This window comes from Grammomys surdaster, unplaced genomic scaffold (genome assembly GCF_004785775.1).
Source record: "Grammomys surdaster isolate TR1022 unplaced genomic scaffold, NIH_TR_1.0 62, whole genome shotgun sequence".
Taxonomy (NCBI): Eukaryota; Metazoa; Chordata; class Mammalia; order Rodentia; family Muridae; genus Grammomys; species Grammomys surdaster.
The window spans coordinates 15,162,115-15,179,044 of record NW_021604564.1 but is presented as its reverse complement, the minus strand read 5'-3'; the positions used below and the strand labels follow the sequence as shown (position 1 = coordinate 15,179,044).

Sequence of the window (16,930 nt, the reverse complement as noted above, 5' to 3'; positions counted from 1 at the left end):
TGCTTCTGTGCTTATGAATTTCAATAGCATCATATTAAGGACAAACAAAGATGGGGTATATATATGGGGTATATATTTCAGTGCTACACTGCTTGTCCAATGTGTGTAGTAAGTCCCTGGGTTTATATCTGGAACACATACACCAGCCAGAAAAAAAGCAAGAAACACCAGGAAGCTCCCCTAACAAACATTGTTGCAGGCTGCTCTCTGTCCTGATTACAGCGTGAGCTGCAGACATGGAGGAATGCCAAAGCTGGGAAGCAGGACCTACAGGTCTTGACTTTGCACCGTGAAGAAAGTTCACCACAAGCGGCAGAACTCATTGCTGGCTACGATCTATCACTGATGGTCATCTCAGAACCTTACAAACATGCTTATATTCCACAAATCTGCCAGAGAATCAGGGTCATAAACACTGTATCTTTAGATCATTTGGATGCCAGAAGGGAACTAAAATTGCATGAGAAAAGAAAGCAGCACACAGGGGAGTCATTATTTTTCATCATTTTTGGAAGTCTTTATTTTTTTTTAGTTGTTCCTCCCACAGTAACGCACTGAAAGGCATAACAGTTTATATTGTACAAAGCATTGGAAGAAAGTACCTCAACTTGCCAATTATTTCCAAATGAGATTACAAACAAAAAGGAAAAACAAAATCTGGTTTCCTGATAAAGGACAAAATAACTGAATAATGCCTGTTCTTTACTTCTCTCTTTTTAACATAAGTTCAGGAACATTTCATTTTACAAATAGGGTTAACATGAACATAACATCACCGCACAAGCTTGCAGACAACCAGCATAAAATGTCGGGTACAGTTCTTAATCAGAAGGATCATGCTTCCATGAAAGAAATTATAGTCATTTATACAATTGAATCATTTCAGTATTACAAAAACTAAGTTGCATCTATTTGTATTTAGTTCTTTAAAAAGGAAAACAAACAACAACAACAAAAAAGGAAGGAATGTTAAGAAAAGCCAAACACTATTGGGCACTCCCATACACAGGTCCTGTCACCTTGGTCCTTGGAATTCAGAAAGGGGTGTGCCTCAGACATCATAAAATAGTGGCTGACGGGAACAGTGCTTTTTTTGATCAACAAACCATAGTTTGCCAACAAATAAATACATGATACACACAACACACACAAAAAATTGAAACATTAAAAACAGTGACATGATTGTCTAAAATTAAGATGTCATTACAAGGATTTGGCAAACATTGTATTAGTGGTACAGCGGTGCTTGTGATGAGCAGGTTACGTCACCGACTCAACCTCTCTGAGCATGAGCATACATAGTTTACAATATACACATACCCTTTTTTCTCCCCTAGTTTGAAACAATGTACTTAAGAAAGCCAAAAGTAAAGGGGGTGACAAGAACTCCTGCTGTCACTTCCTATAATCATTGTGCATTTCTTCCGACTACTTCCATCTCCCAAGGGTTAAATTACATAAAACTTTAAAAAGGAAAAAAGAATTAAATCGGTAGTTAAAAGCCACTGTTCCCGATCAGATCAGGTGATCTTGTAGAGTTTGATTTCTATGGCGTGTCCATTTATATCAATGCTGCCATCTCAACTGCTTCTCTTACCCACCCATCCCCTGCGGCAGGAGAATGAGGGGTGCCTTCCCCGTGAGGTTTTCTTTTGCCTCCAATCATTTTAGATTAATTGATCCTCCAGAAGTCAGCAGCTGCCTTGGCTGTGCAAAACAAAATATCGAGAATAAATAGCTTCCTTTTTCTCTCTCTCTTTACTTGTTCAGTTTAAGGTCACCGGACTTTATATGTGTGACCCTTCAGGGTTATAAGGCATTCTGCTCAGCAGTTTTGTAAATAGTTCTGTATGAAAGAGCCATGCTACCATTGGACTTGGTCCCACTCTGGTCAACCTTGACAATGTCATACATGGCTTATGGACTGGATGGCACTGGATTCTGCTGCAGCCCTTGCCATGCTGTGCCACACGTTGGAGGAACTGTGGGAGGTGGGATGGAGAGAATCCTTGTCGGACAGTGACAACATCATAGCATATGCCTGGAAATGAAAAGGAGAGATTCGGTGAGTGGCATTTGAACAAAAATAGTAGGTCTAATTTAAATAAGATAATCCACAGATATTAGATAGACAGGAGAAACTGGACGGAAGCACACTTCATGAGCATATTTGGAAGTGGGGCTGTGTTCTTTTTATTAAAATGGCTAAAATCAGTGCTCACCTTAGACAGACTTACGTAGATGGTCTGACTCTTGCACCTTGTAATCCAGACTTTTGAAGGTAAATGACTGCCCCCAGGTCCCTCAGTAATACAACTAGGGCTTATTTCTTCCCAACTTTCAATCTAGTGCCATTTCTCAAGTTCTACTTTGTGCTTAAAATACCTACTGCAGACACCTGACACCCTTGAGAATAAGAGAGCCCAGGGAAGTTCCACCAAGAAAGCAAACAACCCATGAGGACCCAACAATATCCAAGCAACCCTTACTCATGACTCTGCTGAACAGACAGTGCACAGAAGTGCTCTGACAGGAGGGACACTTTCTTCCTTGTGATCATGCCAAGTTCTAAATAACTGTTCAGAGATTCCCTCACCACTGCCAAGTAAAATATTCAAATGAAGTGTTTGGTCTTGACTTGTGAGTGAACTTTTCACTGTTGATTTGCTATTGTGGGTCTCATCCATTGCTAAACTTGCTTGTCAAAATGCTGTTGAAGTGGAATCATTAAAGTCCTGCCAAAGACATTCCAGTGTCTGTAAACAAAGACAAATGCCTCTGTTGTTCAGCACAATTTCATCTCAGGGAGTCATGCTGAGACATGTGGCCAGCCTGTGGTTTCTTCTCTCACCATGGCATTTGGTTAGATTAAAGGCTGATTTTGATTTGCTGGGTCATTGCTCTCAATGCACATATTTGGCTTTTTTTATTTTTGCATGTGTGTGTGTGTGTGTGTGTGTGTGGTGTGCATATGCACATGCCTGCACATAAGAGTTACATATACACATGAGCACCGTGTTTATATAGAAACCAAAGGTCAGCATTGGATAGTGTACATCAGGCACAGTGAAGCTTATGTTTTGAAACATGGTCTCGCGCTGGTCTGGAACTCTCACCAACTAGGATAGCTGGCTGGCCTGTGAGCATTGGAGACCTTCCTCCCACCATATTTGTCTTTCTTTCCATGAGTTCTAGGATTAAAACTCATGTCCTTATGCTTGCATAGCAAGTATTTTAATGACTGAGCCACAGTTGCATTTATATATGAAATTTGCCTCCTGAGTTTGTACAAAATTCTCAGTATTTATTTAACTAATATTCCTCAACCATGAATTCTATTGCCAGGTACTTGTTAAATAATTAAAGAATTAAGGACAAATAGTACAGACTACTGGTCCTTTGTGGCAACCTTGAGGAAGTCAGTGTACCTCTTGAGTTTTAATTCCTTATACAAAGTTGAGACAACCAAAAAATATAATGGTACTATCTCCAATGGTTATAGAGGAAATGTGCTACTCAGTTCAGTATGCTCCATGCAGATTGGCACCTATTAGGAAATTAGCTGTTTTAGGATATAATTTTCCTCAGGGAAATTCCCATGGCAAGATAAAGTCACTATTTTGCTGAACAAGGATTTTAGATTCAACAACTATATAAATTACAGAGTTAATATATAAATGCTTGAGAAAAGCACCAGAAAACTATTTTTAAAATATGATACAAAGTGTGTGCTCTTTGGTAATTCCGATGACAAATGAAACATGGGGAATGAATGTCCAGTTCCCCAGAACCAAGGAGATAACTTCTAAACCAGAGAATGAATGAATAAAAAAAAACTCTTGATCAATTTAGTTTACACAAATATTTAATAGAATATCCATACATATACAAATGTGTATATTGAAGTAGAAAATATCAGCTAGGTTACACATGCCTGTATTTACTGTGGTGCTAGCTGTTGCCATATCTAGGCAGGACATTTGACTTCAAAATGAGGGTCCTTACAGACCCTTTGTCATTCTTTCATACCGGATAGTTTTGATAGCTGCTATTCTATCTTTTACAGTATTGGGGGTGAAAGAACTAAAAGAAAGAAAGCTTGGCTCCTCTAGGAGTCTCTGACATCTGGGAAACCAGGAACTTATTGAAGCCGCCACTCCTCACAGATAGCTCTAAGTGGCTCTGGATGGGTTAATGTTAACATTAGAAACTGAGAAGTCACGTTTACCCCATTGCATTATAGAAAAAGGAAGAGAGATAACTTTCCCACCCTTCTCTTGCAATAAGGAAATGGTGTTCATCCATCATTTACATGATCCTGCCAAGATGTAAGTTGTAGAAACCCACTGTGTGCATGATGGCTATCTGTATCCATTTTGGAAAGAGTATTATTTTTTCTATTTCCAAGTGTAATATCACATACTTTTATTGAATGTAAGGATTACAAATGATTTAAATTATCCTATTGCCATAATGTGCCTATAATCTATATATTATGTGCTATAATCTATAGTCAAATTGACACCATGATCAACAGTCACATCATTTTAGCATAGATTTTACTATATCACTGTTAAAACCAACCCAAAACATCTCAACGAATAAGAACTCGTATCTAAGCATACATGCTAATATGGCCCAATTGTTGTGAAATACAATGTCATCTCCAAAATGTTCTAAGTGAACCACACAATTCAACAGTATGAAAAAGAAAAAGTTACTTGTCCTTTTAAAATGGCCTGAATGAACATTCAGTTGAGTGTAGACGTCATAAAAAAATTACTGACTGACACCCTTTATCTTTTAACAAAAGAACTCTTTCATTGGTGTTTGTACATCCTTTGTTGAGATGATTTCCAGTTGCCATGAGCTGGCCTCTATCATGAGTTGGGGATAATTCACTCACTCAGTCAAAACTCACAGGGTTTATTTCCAGATCTGCCACTAAATTGGTGCAGATCTTTTTATTTCTGGCCTCAGTTTAACCCTGAACTCTGGAGTTCATTATCTGATGAATAATAAATGAACAAAACATAAGAATTCACTAGATGTAGTAGAGAAAATAAGAGTTCCAGAACACAAGATGCCAACAGAAGCTAAAGATATGGAATGGTCAGAAAACAATCCTAAGCTAACGAGAGAATTTGAAAGTCAGTTTTGTGTACTCTCAAAACAGAAGGGAAAAAACTAACAGTAGACTCATGGCAGGGTCAGGTTTGTCATGGACATCTCGGGGCAGAATGCAGTTTACATGTCAATGGATTCATTGGTTAATTTTGGCATTGATCATTGGCAGAGCAAAACCAGGAACATCATCAACAAAGCACCCAAATCTGCTTGGCTTCTAGAATGCTGCCAGGTGACCATGTCTGTTTGTGTTCATCAAAGAAGTGCACGCTTGCATGCAGGGTCCCGTGCTGTGGGCTACGGCAGAGTCTGTACCTGTGATTTGGACTTTCTGTGTAACGGCTGTTTAAGCTCCTCTGGCACATAAGAAGAACTAAAGGAGGACAGCTCAGCATCAGTGTATTGATTCTCTTCCATTTCCCTCATTTTGAGGCTATCTGTGAAGTGCCTTATGTGATCTAGAGCAGAAAGGCCAGATTTATAGTCTTCCTCTTTATACCTAAAATGAACCAATGGGAAAGCACAGAAATTGGGTTTTCTTAGGCAGTTTTCTTTGTCTCATCAATTCATTTTCAATTTTATCTTAACAGCTGTCAAACTCCATATTGCATTTGTTGTATAAAGTAGCATGCAATAATCATTAGTTTAAAAATATTTACAAATACCATAGCTTCATATATATTTTCTTTAATATTTTATTGATTAAAGCCAAGCATATATCTGAAGTAAAATCAATGACATATTAACTCCACAATGAGTGGGAACAGAAGTCATACAGTTGAAAACTTCTTTTAAGTAAAGTCAGTTATAAAAATATTCAGTCAGGATACCTCATCATCACAGAAATATAATATTCCCTTCACTTTAACTATTGGTTGAGTCATTCCAATTAAAAATCTATCATCTGTAAAATTTATCTTAAAGGTCTTGAGTAACAACTATAGTAAATTCTTGAGTGAACTCAGTCATGATGAAAAATCTATTTTCTCTGAACTTCATACATAGAATCTCAAAATTAAGTACTCATGTAATCTTCACACATTCTTCCTGCCTTGGGATCACTGGAGTTCCACAAATACTAGTGTAGTTACATGCTTGCAGATCGTGTTCCCTGCCTCTTTGTTTTCCTCTATGTAAAACTGTTGATGCACTGTGTGTGCCTTTCCTAGGTCAAATTGAACTTTCATGGTTTGTTACTTCACAAATTCCTCATAATCTAACACATTCTTCCAGTAGCTGAGCAGAGCAGGAGCAGAAGGAATTTGCACAACAGTCCCCCCAAGTACGGTAAGACTGTCATTTGGCTTTCCACGTTGCAAGGCACTCACCTCAATGGGGATGCTTTACAACTCATCTCCAGGGCACCAGCTTCTTCATAGTCATCCTCTGGGATTTCTTCATCTAAATTAGTTACCCCCAGCTCCTTTCTGGGTTTTCCAGGAATATCATTGTCTTCATCCTCCTCATCCAACAACACCTCATCTTCTACTTCTTCGTCATCCAATAAATCTGAATTTTGGCTGGTTGCCAAAGCCTTTTCATCCTTGAAATGACTGCCATTCATCCTTTCAAGAGCATAAAGAGTAAACAGATCAATTACTGGCTTGATTTTTAAACATGTAATTAGTTCATCTCCCTAACAACAGTTTAAATATTCAACACTTACAAAAGAAATTTATATTGTGTGTGCCTCATTGCAACCTTGGGAAAATAATGTAATTTTACAAAGAGGTGAACAAAAAAAAAAAGTAATTGGATGATTATTTGGACTACAAATGTAGCCTCTGGCAGAACAGGAAAAACAACCCCAGTCTCTGATTTCTTATCACTGCTGATAAATGATATGGCACATGCAATATAGAAGCGAATGAATGTTTTCTCTGCATAATGTACATGATTACCATTTAAGTACCCACCATTTAAAGTAATTGATTTCTGGAAAACATATATCCCTGAGCAATGATGACAGACAACAGCTTAAACACACACACACACACACACACACACACACACACACACACATACTGAATCTAAGCTGTATCTAAGACTCTAAACACAATGGGAAAGGGTTGCCAAGGAACAACAGGTATTCACTGCTCCTGGATGACAATTACGATCTTCTCCCCTTGGACACAATACTCAAGCTTGGAGTTATTGAGAGCCCACTTATCTATCGTGGCTCCTTCTAAATGATCTTAAATTGTCTAACAGGGAAAGAGTTCTTTGTTTTCCAAGAAAACACAGAGAGGGTAAGTCAACTAAACATTTAAATGAGATAACAGCTTTTGAAACTGACTTAGCAGCCACAGCTAACAAAGCAAAGAATCATTTTCAACTTAAAATGTCCTCCATAATATTTCTGTTTACATTTGTAAGAATTACAATAAATGACTCAAGTATAACTTACTATGCAAATTCCATCTATGGAATTTGTAGGCATGCATGAAGCTAGAATGATGATCAATATAAACAAAATTTGGATATGTTCTGTTCTAAGACTTTAAAATAAAACATAATTATAAATGCTTTAAAAGAGGGAGGTGCCTTTGAAACATAACGACAGGGAAGGTGATCAGGCTCAGAAAGTATGTAAAGATGTGACCCATCATAGGCAGGCATGCATCTAACCCCTAGCACCGCCATAATTTTTTGTTACCATGTTCCTCTATCTAGTTACTATATCAGAAACACACAGTCTTCAGTTATTGTTGTAGACAGGGTTGCTTCTGCATGATGCGAAATGATTATTTAGTTCATGAAAGATCAAAAAGCATACATGACAATTCACACGTGAAAATATGTAGAACTTAATGTTTAGATTTCCCAGAATTAAACTGATACATGTAAGAAACAACCTTGGATATGACACAAGTGCGAAGCACATATGCATTTGACCAGAAAAAGTAACCTCATTATTGAACATTTTATACAGCCTCTTAACCTCTTTCTACCAAAAAGGATGACGAAAACATATTCTTCACAGACATAAACTATTAGTTTTCAGATATACTGCCAACTTGCTAGCTTGAATGGATGGAAATTGTTTTTTAAAAAAAGTGAGAAAATGAAAGTAAAAGAACAAAAGAGTCCATGGATGAAAACCAAAAACAACAAAAGCCAGCACTTATTAAGAAAACCTATTTGTTAATTATGCTTTCAAATATGGCAATTTATTGGGATAAATTATTCATCAAAAGTAGCTTGATAGCTGCTGAGACTGGAAAAATCAAATGACTCGGCGCTCTACTTCCATGCTTAGACATGTTGAAGCCAGATGTGGCAGCTGTGCAGCCTCAAAGTCACCGGTTCTGAGCTATCAAATTTGAATATACTTTTCAGAACCCAAATGGTGATTTTAATATTACTTATTTGCATTACCAAATCCAACTTTAAGGCATATATAATGTTTGTGACTAGCTCCGTTTTGTACTGCTGAACAATGTCCCTGTCTTAATCACACACATGGAGAGAGGCAAGCAGAGGGAATAATACATCCAACTAGGAGACATTGTAGTTCTTACAACTAAGAAGATGCCTAAAAGCATCTTCTTTCTCTTTTTCTTAGCTACAGTTACAAAAAATAAAGAACTACAGTATTTGCTTGCTTTGTTGTTATTTTGGTTAGAACATTTGTTATCTGAAGTGAACTTCCTTGAAACACAATGTAAAATGATTAGTCTTGGCTTTTACCAGCATATGAAGTTAAGAATAACTCTTCTCTGTTTAGAAGTCATGGAATCTTCATCAATTAAGTTCATGCTATTTAAAATATTCCAATGTAATAGGCTATGGTCACAGAAGCATAGTTCTTCAATATCAGATATTTAGTTACGAGTTAATGATAAGGAAAGTTATACATAAGAAAAGTTTGGACAAAAATACCATTTCATTAACTTCATATACACAATCAAGTGCAGATGAATGAGCAATTATCAGCACTAGCTTCTCCTCTATTAATATGCTTGATCTGGATGCTCATACTAGAGCAAGTACAGCTATCAGCTATGCCCACAAAAGCTAGTGTACCTGCCTGTTTGAGAGTAAAAATAAATAAAGAGAACACAGGGAAATAATTGGATATTAATTGAAAACATTCTCAAATAGCTTTTGGGCAAACATATTGGACTAATGAATGTGTAGTTCTTATACAAATTTACTCTGATACATAAAAAGAGGGCTAGGCAAGATGGCGACACATGAGAAATGTGTCATGGGTTATCTATTAAAATACCATATGATATATATAGTAAAAGCCAACAATGACCAGTGGTTCAGTTGAATCCTAATTGTGAGTTTCCTTCCAGTATTTAATTTTTTTGTTAAAATAATTTATTTAGCTGCCAAGGTAAGCAGAACTGCCTGGTAGTGAAATAGGCTGCAAAACAAATAGCCAGGTTACAACTCATCCATTATTTACATGACTTTGGGCAAGTCATTAACCTTCGATGTCCCCAATCCTTTGCTGATAACATTGCAGTCACTTTTACAAGGTCATTGTAAAAATTAAATTAACTAATATGGAGCTAAAGAGATGGCTCAGCACTTAAAGCACTGGCTGTCTAATCAAGATGACAAAGGTTGGTGTTCCCCAAATCCACATGAATGCTGGGTGGACATGGGGGCCCCGAAGACAGAGACTAAGGATTCTGGGAACAAGCTGACTACCAAAACCAGCAATTATCAGTGAGTTCTAGGTTTGACTTAGAGACCTTGACTCAATGAATAAGGTGGAAAAATGATTGGGGAAGATGCCTGATTTCAATCTCAGGCTTCTAGAGCATATACATGTACATGGGAACCCATATACATGTAAACATATACACCACACATACATGATAAAGAAAAAAAAATTAATTAGCTAGTATGTGATACATATTACACAACCATTAACAATATACTCAAAAAAGCACCAGCCACCAGCATCAGCTATAACTGTAGTCCCAGGCACACGAGTACAGAAATGTCTGCAAGAACGGTTTTACATACCTCTCCTCCATGTTCCGAGGAGACTGGCTACCATGGTTGCTATTCCCGATGAAATTGCGGATCTCTGTAAAGTAAGCATCTTCTTTGTCATCCAGAATTGCACCTGCGCTTTCTAGTTCTGAATGAGGGGAAGACGTTGCTGTACCTGAGTGGGAGAGGTAGCCTTTGTGAGAAAACAGCTGCTAACCACTGCCAATAGCAACTTGTTTTGAACCTCATTCCTTATGAGCTGAGCAGTACCATGTCCTAAAATTTGCTCTTTTCAATTCGAAGGAGAACTAGCAACTCTCAAGCTCATAAGAGAGCCTCTTAAGGGTGTTCTGAGACTCCAAGACCAAGAATTATAAACTTCAAGGCAGCCATTTCTTTTACTCTCTTGTTCTTATCTTTTGGAGCACTGGAGTGTTTTTATTTCTATAAGATAGCATAAAATATTATAGAAATCTTATATACCGATTCTGTGGTCACATACCACACTCAGTACTGGTTGTAATCAGCACAGGTCTGCTGTTGCTGTGCTTAAAGTGTGTGAGAAAGTGAAGGGTTGAAACCACTCCTCACAACTGATACTGTGTTTTGTTAAGAGAATCTGGGAGTAGACTCAAAAATAGCCCAGAGGCTGGCACAGCATGAAGAGGCCAATAATGGATCTGCCTTTTATAGGATGTTCTTCATCTTCCATGCAAAAACTAAAGTCATGATACCTGTGTCACAGAGCTGTTCTGTGGGTTTACATGAACTCACGCCATTGCAAATACTTCATGTGTTACCATGTCTTGTGCAAACACATGCTTTATACTGCTTATGTATTCCCGCAATGTACCTACAATTTAATAGTTTATTAGTACCATCCATATGACAATGGGAAGTTAGTACTTTCCCTGATCTAAAAGAAATTATCTGGTTAAAAAATCAAAATCAAGCATTCAACATTGGAAAGTTTTTGGTTGGTTGGTTGGTTGGTTGGTTGGTTGGTTTTGTTTTGTTTGTTGTTTTGGTTTGGTTTTCAAAATTGGAGATCAAACTCAAGAGCCCAGCTCATGCCAAGTAACTGCTCTACCACTGAACTATACCTGGGACCCCGTTAATTACATTTTCACCTTTTTTTCTGAAATCATGTTGATTAGATAATATAGGATATGTGGTACATAGAATATTCAGCCAATTTTTCTCATGGTATTAGACTTTTAGACCTACAGCCTAACAGTTTAAAACTAGAATTAGGTTTCTGTCTTTGAGGGAGATAAATAGTATACCTTGTTACTATTCAACATCATGCACAATGTTGCTTTCAGCTGAAAAGAATCAACACAATAGTTTATTCAAGAAAAATAATTTGGCTCTACAAATCTGTTTCTTTTTCCTTCTCTGAGTCCCCCTCTCCTGAACTCGGGATTCACTCACCATCCTCCCGACCCAGTTCCTTGACTCTTAACGAATTGCAGGTTGTCTATGTACTTCTACACCAGCAGTCAAATGCTGGCTCCTGACCGTTTATCTAACTTCAAAAGCAAAGGTCTAGAATCTCTTCTGTTAATCACATTCAGTTGGTTTGACCCCAAGGAAGGCTGGGGACTGCAGAGGAGCTGCTGGTTACTTAATGGGAGATAAGACTGTGGGACAAAAATGAAAGATATGCTCATCCTTTGGATGTCTCTGCAATTGTGTTCACTTCTGATCCCTAGTCTTATATAAAAATTATCCCAGAGACCACGATTTCTAGGTTAATATTCAGGGATTTTGCCACCCTTGGAATACATATTCTGTGACTAGATGGAAAGAGAATTCTTTCCAATTTAGGAAATTCCGACTCATGTATCTGAGAAGACTAGGTCATGTCTGTCTTTGCTTGAGATTGCCTGTTGAGATAAACCCAGTTGGATGAAAATAAAACCTAAACAGGGCCATAGAGTTTCACAGTCATGTTCATGAGTGGCTGCCTTATTCATGTGTTTCAAAACCCCAAGAGAAATGTAGTATGAACTTCTAGAGGAATATCAGATTTTAGTGTCAAAATGGAATGGAAGACAAAAATCACACAATTCAAAACATAAGTCATCTTTTCCTCACAGCAGCACTGAGGACCCACCAGACATGTTCCCGTTCTCATGTTTCTTCAGGTGTCTGTCAAGATTGGTTTGTTGACCGAAACATCTGTCACATAAGTGACACTTAAATGGTTTCTCCTTGTTGTGGATGTTGCGCACATGTCGCTGCAGGTTGGAGGAAATGCTGAATGACCTATCACAGTATTTGCATCTGGAAAGTAAATACAGACACAGTATTGCAAACACAAGGCTTGTAGACAGGAAAGCCAAAATAACACTTCACATAGGAATAGTAATTTATACAGGAAGACTGCAATTCTAGGAGACTTGTATCCCAATGTATCAGCTTGTATTTAAGTGATAGCTCAAATCAACCTTGTGTTTCAAGAATTCTTAAGGACTAAAACAGATGCAGATACTCACAGTCAACCATTAGAAAGAGGTCAGGGACACTTATAGAAGAGATGGAGGAAGGATTGAAGGCCCTGAAGGGGATGGAAACCACACATGAAGATCAACAGAGTCAACTAACCTGGACCCCTGAGAGCTCTCAGAGTCTGAGCCACCAAGCAAAGAACATAACACAGGCTGGAATGAGGCCCTGGGCATGCTTATAGCAGACAGGCAGCTCAGTCTTTGTGGTTGCCTTGTCTGGCCTCAGTGGGAAAGGATGTGCCTACTTTGGCAGATATTTGCTACGCCAGGGTGGGAGGATATCCATGGGCGCCTTACCCTCTCAGAGGAGAAGGGGAGGGTGGAGGGAGGGACTCTGTGAGGGAGGGGCCAGGAGGGGAGCAGCAGAAGCATTTGAGATGGAAATAAATAAATAAATAAATAAATAAATAAATAAAGTATAAATTATCTAATGTCAGCCTTGATGACAATAGGAACCAAAACAACAACAACAAAAAAACAAAAACAAAAAACAAAACAAAACCAACTTTGAAATCTGATATGAGGTAAAAGCCCAAAATAGAAAGTCCATCCTGGGAACTGAATGTCATAGAACAACACAGTCACCACCTCAAGATCTGATTTCTTATTTTCCTCCATTTCTAAAATGGAAGAGGTAGATAAATTATTTGAGATTTCCAGCTATTCTAATTCCAGTTTGTGTGTTTTAACCACATGCACAAGAGCAATATGTCCAAAGCCGAATATAACACTGCATTAAGTACAGAATGACCAGAGCATGATAGCATAGCTACAGCCTGGGCCAGCATTCAGCCACAATGAATATGAGTGCAGAAACCTTTCAATTTAAGCAGAATTCCTGGGAGATGGAATATTCCGAAAAGGGAGGTTATCAAACATTGCCTATTGTTCTATAGCATAGAGGTTTGTCTAACCAAATTGATCTTGTCACCTATAAAGTGGAATATTTATTAATAGAAACTAAGGGACTTAAGAAAACACAAATTTCCTGAGTTTCTTCTAAACATCAATTATCTTTGAATGAGCATAGGCTTCCCATTTTTTCATTCTCTCCTTTTAAGATTTACACGTTTCATTAAACGTAAGTATAAGACAGTAGATACATGCCCATGACTAAAGGTGATCGTGGAACCTAGAGGCATCAAATCCTCCTGAAATGAAACTCCATGCATTGTGAACTGTTGTGTGGCATACTTCTGAGCCATCTCTGCACCTTCTTTTATTTCATTATCATGTTTATAAACAATAACTTTGAAACAAGATAAATATGCTTACTTTAATGAAAGAATTAGTGTTCAGGCCAACATAATTGCACTACTTACTTAAAATTTTTAAAAGACAATCAAACTATAAAGTTGCTTAAGATAAAGTCCACTCACTCTTGAGGAAATCCTAACTTGAATGCTAATACTGAAGGCAAAGAATTATACTTTAAATAATAACTGGTATTTTAAAACTAGCCATGATACTATTTTCACAGTATTGCAAGTAGTGATATTATAGTTACCTTGACCCTGTATAGTTTGGCTAATTTTAGCACTTAACAGAACAGCTCTATCTATTGATAGAACTGGCCCTTTTCCTAGAATACGCTATCTGTTGAATCTCTAAATCTAAACATGTTTTTCTTCTTCTGAGGTTTAAGATGTTTGTTTTTTTGAAACCCCCTGTTGAGATCTGTGGGTAATGACTAAATTGTATGAAGAAAGCAGATGTATTTGGATGGTTGACTCCTAGCAGAGACTCGAGGCTCGAATGACAGCAATTTTAGTGTTATGAGTTTTATAAATTAAAATGATCCTGATTGTTGAGAAGACAGAGAACTAAAGTACAAAGGATTTTTGAAGGTAGCTAACATCTTCTAAACACCTATATGCTATTAGAGATCATACTAGATCCTGTAAACTGCAAACTAAGAAGCTTTATTTGATGAAGAAAAGACATTCCTACCCTAGGAGATATATTCACATTTCAGTATACGTTCAAATATGCAGCAAACTAGTTCTTATTACACTGGGACCTAATGAACATTGACAATTACAGTGCTTATCAAGATATTTTTAGAAAAACCATTGTCAAACCTGTAAGGTTGCTCTCCTGTGTGGGTTCTCAGGTGGCGTGTTAGGTTCGCAGACCTTGGAAAAATCTTGCCACAGTACCTTTGAAGGAGAGATATTCGTAGGAGCAAGTCAGCACAGTTGACAGTTCCAGTGGAGCACGAAGTGGTCATATGCTTAGTATTGACTTAATTAATTCTGTATGCAACATATGTCTCTAACATCTACAATTTGCAACAAAGCCATTCTAAAGGTATAAAAATAACTATAAATACAGGCTGCATTAGATCTGGTTGAATTTGTTCACACATAAGTGAGTGGTTTATGAAAAAAGGCATTACTCCTGATAACGCCCATGAGTCTAGTTTATTAACTCCATATCTTTACACTCACAAAACTGGATCAGAGAAGAGGGAAAAAATTACAAGTGTTTGTGAATGTGGGTTGATGTAAATGTATTTCACATGTTTCAACTCATTTTACAGTTCCGACACAGTGACATCTCCTAATACCAGGAGTGGTAACAGACCAGATAATTCCCTAAGATTTCAATCATTAAGGAATTTCCACAGAAATTTCTTTTTGGAAAGAACGTGACAGTTTGTCCAAAGAGTAGAAAAATTGATGTATTTGAATTGGATAGTACAAATTTCTGAAACTATGCACAATTAGGAAACATGGTAGAGGCATAAAAGAAGCTTTGCCCTTTCACCAGTGAGTACCAAGAAATGTGCTAACCAGTTTTTCTCACTTACGGACCTCATTTGTCCTTTCTGAATAGCTTTATTCAAAATTAGGCCCACAGCAATTAATAAATATATGCTTGATTCTAAATGAATGCAGTATTCTACATTTGCTTGAAAATAATTAACTGTGAAAGAAAATTCCTAACTCTCCAAGCGAGACAAGTAAACGTATCTGGACCATTTTTGTTTTGTTTTGTTTTGTTTTGTTTTGCTTTGTTTTGTTTCTTTTTGTTTTTCAAGACAGGGTTTCTCTGTGTAGCCCTGGCTATCCTGGAACTCACTCTGTAGATCAGGCTGGCCTCGAACTCAGAAATCCGCCTGCCTCTGCCTCCCAAGTGCTGGGATTAAAGGCGTGCGCCACCACTGCCGGCAACACTAATTTTTTTTAAACCTCCATTTCTATATATCACTCAACAAAGAGAACTTTGAAATAGCTGAGATCCATCATGGCTGCTTTCGGGTATCCAATTAATAATTTGTAAAACAGACAACAGGCTATTTTAAAACAAAGGAGAGATTTTCAGCGGTAGGTGTACTGACGCCTCATACCTGCAGGTGTAGCGCTCCTTTCCCTTCCGCAGCAGGTTCTCTGGCAGGGTGTTGGGAGGAGCTCTGAAGCTGAACATAGAAGGTACTGACTGCAGGAGCTCGCTGGCCTCTGGTTTCAGGGCGCTGAAGCTTTCTAGCTTTTCCGCCATGTTCTCAATAGCTGACATCTGAAAGGAACAAACGTGGACCGTGAAAGATTTGAGTTCTTTGCTTCCACAATGATCTCTCGCTAACCGAGAATATAATTCACAGGAAGACTTCAAATCTTCTGCATGCAACAGATTCTGAGAGAGACTGTGGGGTTTCAGTGCTAAACAACGAGACTATTGATGGATTTGAAAAACTAAGCTGGGTGCACTTCTTCCACAGTGACCCGATTAGACCACGTCATAGTAATATGATTGAGTAGTGGAATACCCCACAGAGATAACAAAACCAAGTAAGACTTTATGTAATTGACAACACTATGCTATCAGTGAGAAACTGAAAATTTTAGCAAAAGTTACTACCCAGTATGCATAAATAATTAATATAAGAGACATGGTGCCCCATGAGAAGAATTGACAGCAAGAAAGAACATAAAGTCCTCAAGGGATACAACTTAAGCAAAAAGTATATCATCCAGAAAGAAAAGTTCAATGTGTAAAAGTTATATTTTCTAATGCTGTGTTAAATTAGTATCTGGGCAATCCAAAATTTTTAGGGGGATCATATACACAAGGAATTTTGGTGAAATGATCATTTGTTCTGAACAGGCTTAGTTTAAATGAGTTTATGGTGTCTTCAGATAATTTCACGTGGAATGCATGCTACTGTGTAAGAGAGCAGTTCCTACTCCAGTGCGCACTCTCTTGCCAGACGCTAACAGATGCACATGGTTTGCTTATCATCCACCCGCTGCTGTGTTTGAAGGACTCATGTTTAGAGGGCAGTATTTTCTTTTCAACTTAGTTTGGTTTTTATTGTCTATGAAGAAAATTTT

At 37.8% G+C, this 16,930-nt stretch overlaps 1 protein-coding gene across 2 annotated transcripts in view; it reads right to left on the bottom strand.

The window, feature by feature from the left end:
* Nucleotides 1-495: 495 nt before the first annotated feature.
* Mecom (MDS1 and EVI1 complex locus) overlaps nucleotides 496-16,930 on the bottom strand; it is a 541,930-nt gene continuing 525,495 nt past the window's right edge. For both annotated transcript variants that reach the window (XM_028761727.1, XM_028761773.1), the window contains 7 exons: nucleotides 15,949-16,115; nucleotides 14,678-14,755; nucleotides 12,203-12,372; nucleotides 10,114-10,258; nucleotides 6,456-6,692; nucleotides 5,443-5,626; nucleotides 496-2,041 (listed from right to left, as the gene is read on the bottom strand). In XM_028761727.1, coding sequence (XP_028617560.1) covers nucleotides 1,907-2,041; nucleotides 5,443-5,626; nucleotides 6,456-6,692; nucleotides 10,114-10,258; nucleotides 12,203-12,372; nucleotides 14,678-14,755; nucleotides 15,949-16,115 — 1,116 coding nt within the window. In that variant the 3' untranslated portion in view covers nucleotides 496-1,906. The remainder of the gene's footprint in view (nucleotides 2,042-5,442; nucleotides 5,627-6,455; nucleotides 6,693-10,113; nucleotides 10,259-12,202; nucleotides 12,373-14,677; nucleotides 14,756-15,948; nucleotides 16,116-16,930) is intronic.